This window comes from Rhinopithecus bieti, unplaced genomic scaffold (assembly GCF_001698545.2).
Source record: "Rhinopithecus bieti isolate Rb0 unplaced genomic scaffold, ASM169854v2 scaffold_15296, whole genome shotgun sequence".
Taxonomy (NCBI): Eukaryota; Metazoa; Chordata; class Mammalia; order Primates; family Cercopithecidae; genus Rhinopithecus; species Rhinopithecus bieti.
The window spans coordinates 3468999-3476569 of record NW_016809075.1 but is presented as its reverse complement, the minus strand read 5'-3'; the positions used below and the strand labels follow the sequence as shown (position 1 = coordinate 3476569).

Genomic DNA, 7571 nt, shown 5'->3' with positions numbered 1-7571 from the left:
TCTTCCAGATTCTGATTCTCTAATTAAAGGGAGTGGGTAGCTCTTATTTTATAGCCTCTGGGAGTGTGGGACCCTGAGCCAGGCCCCAGGGGAGTTGCTAAGTCCTGCCCCTACTGTTCCAGAGATAGTCTGGGAGGAGCATAAGGATGCTGAGCCCTCACTAGTTATCTGTGTGACTTGGGACAAAATTACCTAGCCTGGCCAGGCACAGTGGCTCATGCCTCTAATCCCAGCACTTTGGGAGGCCAAGGTGGGAGGACTGTCTGAGGCCAGGAGTTCAAGACCAGCCTGGGCAACATAGGGAGACCCCCATCTCTACAAAACAATTTTAAAATTAGCTGGTCATGGTGGCATGTGCCTGTGGTCCCAGCTACTCGAGAGGCTGAGGTGGGAGGACTGCTTGGCCCCAGGTTGAGGCTACAGTGAGCTGTGATCACATCACTGCATTCCAGCCTAGGTGACAGAGCCAGATCCTGTCTCAAAAAAAAAAAAAAAAAAAATTACCATGCCTGTGTTTCAGTCTCCTCATCTAAGCATGAGGATGCTGAGAATAACAGTGGTGAATTCCCAGGTGGCTGGAAAGATGAAATAACACATGTCAAAGTCTGGCTACTTTGCCCCCGCTTAGGTCCTCACCTTCTGGGCCCAGTAATACACGGACTCTGGGTTGTTGATCTCCTTGCCCAGCCGGGCGATCATCTTAGAAGGCGTCCACTTTACACCCTAGGAGAGGATGTGAGCTTCAGGCCATGCTTCCCCTGACTCCCACTGACTGGCCCCTCCAGGTTGCCCCAGCCCCACCTCTGTGTTTTGCTCCAGCACCATCTGGTCCAGAATGGGCATCAGCCAGTCCTCAAACTTGCAGTAATTGTCATTGGGCACCAGCAGGTTTCCGATCCTGAGGAAAGGAAGCATTTGGGCATCAGGCCCCAGGACCCTTGGTCCAGCTCCCCTGCCCAGCACCACTCAGGGTTCTCACCTATTGATCCCGTTCTCCCGGAGCTCCTTCCCCCTGAGGCTAAACTCGCCCAAGTATGTGGGCGCCAGGCACTTGATGAGGTCCTCCTCCACGCCGCCAGCTGTGGTCACCAATACGTCCACCTACAGCCACAGGTCAGCGAAGTTGGCCCAAGAAGGAAGCCCCGGCCCTCATTCTGGGCAGGACTTCTAACCTCATCCTTGTCCAGTGACTCCTACGAGGGAGCTCTGCTACAAAACAAAACTTGATTCTGTTCCTCTGCTTATAATAGACCCCATCTCCCCATCTCACTTAAACGATCAATAACTGCATCGCCCATTGACCCAGGGGCCAAGGCCACGGCCCCACCAGCTCCCCACCATGTTGTGCTGCACAAGGTAGCGAATGGTCTCACGGATGCCTGAACTGATGAGGTTGGATGTATATCCCAGGAAAATGGTGCAGCCGGTAAGTGGGCGGCAGCTCTGGGTCAGGTCTGCATGCTGGTCTTCATCCTGTGACAGCGGTTCCAGCTTCTTCTCGATCTGGGAGTAAGGGCCAGGTCGAGTTAAGCACTGGCGTTAAATCCTAGACCCAGGACTCCAGGTGGGCTCCAGAAACAGATTTCACCCCAGGCCCTGCACACTCAGGGATACAGGACCAGTTCTACAGGGGACCAAGGTACATCTCCTGTGCAAACTCTGCCCCTTCCCAGACCAGATCTCAGGACACGCGTTAAGGATTTGCCCCCACCCCTTTTTTTTTAGGCAGAGTTTCACTCTTGTTGCCCAGGTTAGAGTGCAATGGCACAATTTCGGCTCACCGCAACCTCCGTCTCCCAGGTTCAAGCAATTCTCCTGCCTCAGCCTCCCGAGTAGCTGAGATTACAAGTATGCACCACCATGCCCGGCTAATTTTGTATTTTTAGTAGAGACGGGTTTCTCCATGTTGGTCAGGCTGGTCTCGAACTCCCGACCTCAGGTGATCCGCCCGCCTCAGCCTCCCAAAATGCTGAGATTACAGGCGTGAGCCACCGTGCCCGGCCTTTTTTTTTTTTTTCTCTTTTGAGACAGAGTATCGCTCTGTCACCAGACTGGATTGCAGTGGCGCGATCTCGCTGCAACCTCCGCCTCCCGGGTTCAAGCGATTCTCCTGCCTCGGCCTCGGGAGTAGCTGGGACTACAGGCGCGCATCACCATGCCCGGCTAAGTTTTTGAATTTTAGCAGAGACAGGGTTTCACTATGTTGGCCAGGCTGGTCTCGAACGCCTGATCTAGTGATCTACCCGCCTCAGCTTCCCAAAATGCTGGGATTATAGGCATAAGCCACCGCGCCCGGCCAGCCCCCACCTTTTTAGGAATCAGAGAGCATCTCCTTTCAGATCCGGTCCCTTCCCCGCTGGGAAAAGCAAATCTAAATTCAAGCACCGCCCAGACCTAGGCTCCTCCTCCCAAATTCTCCCTTAACTTGTCTAGCCCCAGGCTCCGCCTATTCCAGAAAGCTTTAAATTTACCTGGAACCCGCTCCCACACCGAGAATCACTCCTTGCCTCCTCGGGCTACCTTACTAGCATGTAACTACTAGAGTGAAAAATCCCCTTCCCAGGACAAAAACTCCCGCCCAGAATAGGTCCCGCCTTCCTCCAACTATTGGGCCGCTCAAATAAAAGACATATCCCCTCCACTGGAAGCCCTGCCCCCGTCTAGTACCGCACTGGTTCTACAAGCCACGCCCCTCCGCGTCCCTAGAAGTCCCGCCCCCGTCCTCACCATGGCATTGACTTGCTGTACAGCGCGCCCGAAGTTGGTGGCCTGGAAGCCGGTGGTGCCGAAGGCTTTCAGCAGCGCGCGGTAATCCACACCGCGGGTGAAGTCGTAGCCCCGGACCTGGGTGCTTTCGGGCGGCAACGTCGAGCTGTGCTTTAGCACGGCGGCCAGCGCCGCAGCTGGCGCCTCCCGTTCCGGGGAACCTTCCATGCGCCTGTAGCCGGCTCTCGAGTCAGAGCTGCCCCTAGGCCGGGCTTACGGCGGCCCAGAAACGCGTTAATCCCCAACGCGCGCGTCTCGCAGGAGCACAGGAAGTAGGGAAAGCGCTTTGGGAGAAAGACCGGAAGTTGGTTTATCACGTGACCATTTTAGGCCCTGTAAACCAGGTCGCCGCCATCTTTGCGCATGTGTTCCGTAATACGGAAGCCGCGAGGAGCCTTTAGGTCTTTTCTTTTTTTTTTCCTTTCTTTCTCCCTTCCCTTCCCTTCTTCCCTTCCCTTCTTCCCTTCCCTTCTCTTCTTCCCTTCCCTTCTCTTCTTTCCTTCCCTTCCCTTCTTCCCTTCCCTTCCCTCTTTTTTTTTTTGATACAGGGTTTCGCTCTTGTCGCTCTTGTCGATCTCAGCTTACCGCAACCTCCACCTTCCGGGTTCAAGCGATTCTCCTTCCTCAGCCTCCCGAGTAGCTGGGACTACAGGCATACACCACCACGCCCGGCTAATTTTGTATTTTTAGTAGAGACGGTTTCTCTTTGTTGGTCACGCTGGTCTCGAACTTCCGACCTCAGGTGATCCGTTCGCCTCGGCGTGATCCGTTCGCCTCAGCACTCCCAAAGTGCTGGGATTACAGGCGTGAGCCACCACGCCCGGCCTTTACGCCTTTTCATGTGTTCCCGACTTCGTATGAAGATTCTTTTTTGTTTTTATTATTTATTTAATTTATTTTTGAGACAGAGTTATGCTCTTGTTGCGCAGGCTGGAGTGCAGTGTTGCAATCTCGGCTCACTGCAAACTCTGCCCCCCTAGTTCAAGCCATTCTCCTGCCTCAGCCTCCCGAGTTGCTGGGATTATAGGCACCCACCACCACGCCTGGCTAATTTTTGTATTTTTAGTAGAGACGGCATTTCACCATGTTGGCCAGGCTGGTTCTGACCTCGCGTGATCCGCCCGCCTCAGCCTTCCAAAGTGCTGCGATTACAGGCCTGAGCCACTGCCCCCAGCCAAGATTCCTATTTTAATGCCGCCTGCTGGAGACCCACCGCTTTGCTGGTGCTCGCCCATTCGTTTCTGTTCTTTCCCCTCAGGAGGAGAGGCTGGTTTTGTTGTTACTTTTTTTTTTTTTTTTTTTTTTAGATAGCCTTGCGCTGTCACCCAGGCTGGAGCGCAGTGGCATGATGTCAGCTCACTGCAACCTCTGCCTCCCGGGTTCACACCATTCTCCTGCCTCAGCCTCCCGAGTAACTGGGACTATAGGCGCCCGCCACCACGCTCGGCTAATTTTTTGTATTTTTAGTAGACACGGGGTTTCACCGTGTTAGCCAGGCTGGTCTCGATCTCCTGAACTCGTGATCCGCCCGCCTCGGCCTCCCAAAGTGCTGGGATTACAGGCGTGAGCCACCGCGCCCGGCCTGCTGTTGTTTGATAGGGTCTGTCTGTCGCCAGGCTGGAGTGCTGTGACGCGATCTCGGCCCACTGCAACCTCCGACTCCCGGACTCAGGTCATCTTCCCACCCCAGCATCCAGACAAGCTGGGACTACAGGTGTGTACCACCGTGCCCAGGTAATTTTTTTAATGAGGATCGCTTCTTAAGCGTCACCCATGGACAGGATTTCCGTCATCAGGCAGCGTTAGATACAGTTCCAGCCTTCCTCAGCCACTTTTGTCTAATGGCATAGTGAGCCCAGTTCATGCCCTCACAAGTCTCCAAAGCCTTCACATGCTGCATAACGTTCTGTTCTTCCTTTATAGCTGCAGCTGTCACCTCCACCTCCTCTGGGAAGCCTTCCCTGAACTTCCACTGGGTCAGAGGCCTCTTCTGGGACCCAGGGCTGCCGTCTCTTTCCCTCCAGCAAGACTGTGAGACCCTCAATGTCGTCTGCACCTCAAATGCACCCTCCTAACAGTGCATACGGTCAACAGGATTATTCACTCACTCTACAATTCATGTAGTCTATTATCTATGGTGGACTCTGTGTTAGGCACTAAGGATTTAGTGGTGAACAAGACCAAGATGTGGACCCTGCCCTACTGGAGCCCACAATGTGATTGGGAAGATAGAAAGTTAACAACAATGGTGAGTACAATCAGGATTTTTTTTTTTTTTTTTTTTGAGATGGAGTTTCACTCGTTGCCCAGGCTGGAGTGCGATGGCACGATCTCAACTCACTGTAACCTCTGCCTCCCAGTTTTTCAAGCGAATCTCTTGCCTCAGCCTCCCAAGTAGCTGGGATTACAGGCATGCACCATCACGCCCGGCTAATTCTTGTATTTTTAGTAGAGACAGGGTTTCACTATGTTGGTCAGGCTGGTCTCGAACTCCTGACCTCAGGTGATCCACCTGCCTCGGCCTCCCAAAGTGCTAGGATTACAGGTGTGAGCCACCGTGCCCAGCGCAATCAGGATTTAAACAGGATGATTTGAGTCTTTAGGTGGAGGAGTTGGGTATTTTAGTTGGAGTGATGGGTGAAGGACGCCAAGGAGGTGAGATTTGAGCCAAAGCCAGAAGGCTGAGAAAATCCCCGTATGTGAAGATGCAGGGAGGCCATTCCCTGCACGTGGGTAGATAGAACAGCAAAAGCCCTGAGGCTGGAATGAGCCTACCTTGTTGGAGGAGCCAGACATCCTCCTTGACATCCTCACTTGGATCTCAAAGTTGCCCCCTCAAGTTCCCTCTCTACCTATCCCTGGTCTTTCTGCATCTCAGCAAATGGCCCCACCCTTCACTCATCCAGTAGACTGAAAAATAGGGATTGGGGCTGGGCACAGTGGCTCACACCTGTAATCCCAGCACTTTGGGAGGCCAAGGCGGGCGGATCACCTGAGGTTAGGAGTTAGAGACCAGCCTGGTCAACATGGCAAAACCCCGTCTCTACTAAAAAATACAAAAATTAGCCAGGTGTGGTGGCGCACACCTGTAATCCCAGCTACTCAGGAGGCTGAGGCAGGAGAATCACTTGAACCTGGGAGGTGGAGGTTGCAGTGAGTCGAGATGGTGCCACTGCACTCTAGTCTGGGTGACAGAGCAAAACTCCATCTCAAAATAAATAAAATTAAAATGAGGAGTAGAGCTTGCTGTCTCCCCTTTTTGCACACCCCACATCCATCCTTCTCAGCATGTCTGCCAACCTCTACCTATAAAGTAGGTCTGAAATCCAGGTATTTTCTTTATCCCCATAGCCTACAAGCTGGCTTTGGTCTTTTTCAATCCATCTCCCACCTAACAGCTAAGATCAGAGAGCTTTTTTTTTTTTTTTTTTTGATGCAGGGTCTCACTCTATCACCAGGGCTAGAGTGCAACGGGACAATCACACTTCACCACAGTTTTGACCTCCTGGCCTCAAGTCATCCTCCCACTTCAGTCTCCCCAGTAGCTGGGACTACAGGCGCATGCCACAGCTCTTTAATCATAAATCAAACACCTCACGGTTAAAACCTCCTAATGGTAGCTTCCCCCTGGGAGTAAAATCCAAGATTTTCACAGTGGCCTTAAAGGGTGCCTCTCAACCTCCCTGCTTCCATCTCCTACCATGCTGGCCCTCTGTCCCTCTCTCCTCTCCAGCTACATGGACCTCTTTGCTGTTCCTGTAACCCACCAAGCTCTTTTTTGTCCAAGAAGTCACGTACTTCCTGCTCCCCCTGCCTAGAACACCCCATTTCTCAGTTTCTTCTCCTCCTTTGGGCCTAAGTTAAAATGTCACCTCCTCTTAGAGGCCTGCCCTGACCACTCCTCTCCCGTTTATTTTGATTTTATTCTTCTTTCATATTCTCTTTCAGATGTATACTCTTTCACTGAGTGCATTTTCTGCTGTCCATCCCTGCCTGACTAGAAGGGCAGCTCCATGAGGACAGGGTTTTGTCTTGTTTCATTGCTCATTTTGGTTTTTTGCACAGTGCTGGGCACATATTAGAATCTCAGGTGGGGCAAGGCTCAGTGGCTTATGCCTATAATTCCTTTGGAAGGCCAAGGATCGTTTGAGGTCAGGAGTTCAAGACCAGCCTGGGCAACATAGTAAGAACCATCTCTACAAAAAGTTAAAAACATAAATTAGCAGGGCACGGTGGCTCACGCCTATAATTCTAGCTAGTCAGGAGGCTGAGGTGAGAGGATCACCTGAGCCCAGGAGTTTGAAGTTACAGTGAGCTATGATTGTACCATTGCACTCCAGCCTAGACAGAGCGAGAACCTGGGCTTAAAAAAAAAAAGGCCAGGCACGATGGCTCACACCTGTAATCCCAGCACTTTGGGAGGCCAAAGCAGGTGGATCACTTGAGGTCAGGAGTTCGAGACCAGCCTGGCCAACATGGTGAAACCCCATGACTACTAAAATACAAAATTAGCCAGGTGTGGCCGGACGCAGTGGCTCACGCCTGTAATCCCAGCACTTTGGGAGGCCAAGGCAAGCATATCACCTGAGGTCGGGAGTTCAAGACCAGCCTGACCAACATGGTGAAACCTTGTCTCTACTAAAACTACTAAAATCAGCCGAGCATGGTGGCACATGCCTGTAATCCCAGCTACTCGAGAGGCCGAGGCAGGAGAATCACTTGAACCCAGAAGGCGGAGGTTGCGGTGAGCCGAAATCGCACCATTGTACTCTAGCCTGGGCAACGAGCGAAATACCATCTCAAAT

The 7571-nt window shown here is 52.4% G+C and overlaps 2 protein-coding genes across 2 annotated transcripts in view; one reads left to right on the top strand and one right to left on the bottom strand.

Moving 5' to 3' along the window:
- Window positions 1–3049, bottom strand: part of DHPS (deoxyhypusine synthase) — a 6572-nt gene extending 3523 nt beyond the window's left edge. Inside the window, exons 1-5 of the mRNA XM_017888433.1 lie at window positions 2728–3049; window positions 1339–1503; window positions 980–1101; window positions 802–898; window positions 637–723 (exon numbers count right to left, since the gene is read on the bottom strand). Coding sequence (XP_017743922.1) covers window positions 637–723; window positions 802–898; window positions 980–1101; window positions 1339–1503; window positions 2728–2934 — 678 coding nt within the window. The 5' untranslated portion in view covers window positions 2935–3049. The remainder of the gene's footprint in view (window positions 1–636; window positions 724–801; window positions 899–979; window positions 1102–1338; window positions 1504–2727) is intronic.
- An 84-nt stretch (window positions 3050–3133) lies between these two features.
- The window catches only part of GNG14 (G protein subunit gamma 14), a 6746-nt gene continuing 2308 nt past the window's right edge, over window positions 3134–7571 (top strand). Inside the window, 3 exon segments of the mRNA XM_017888435.1 lie at window positions 3134–3167; window positions 4383–4480; window positions 4690–5014. Coding sequence (XP_017743924.1) covers window positions 4901–5014 — 114 coding nt within the window. The 5' untranslated portion in view covers window positions 3134–3167; window positions 4383–4480; window positions 4690–4900.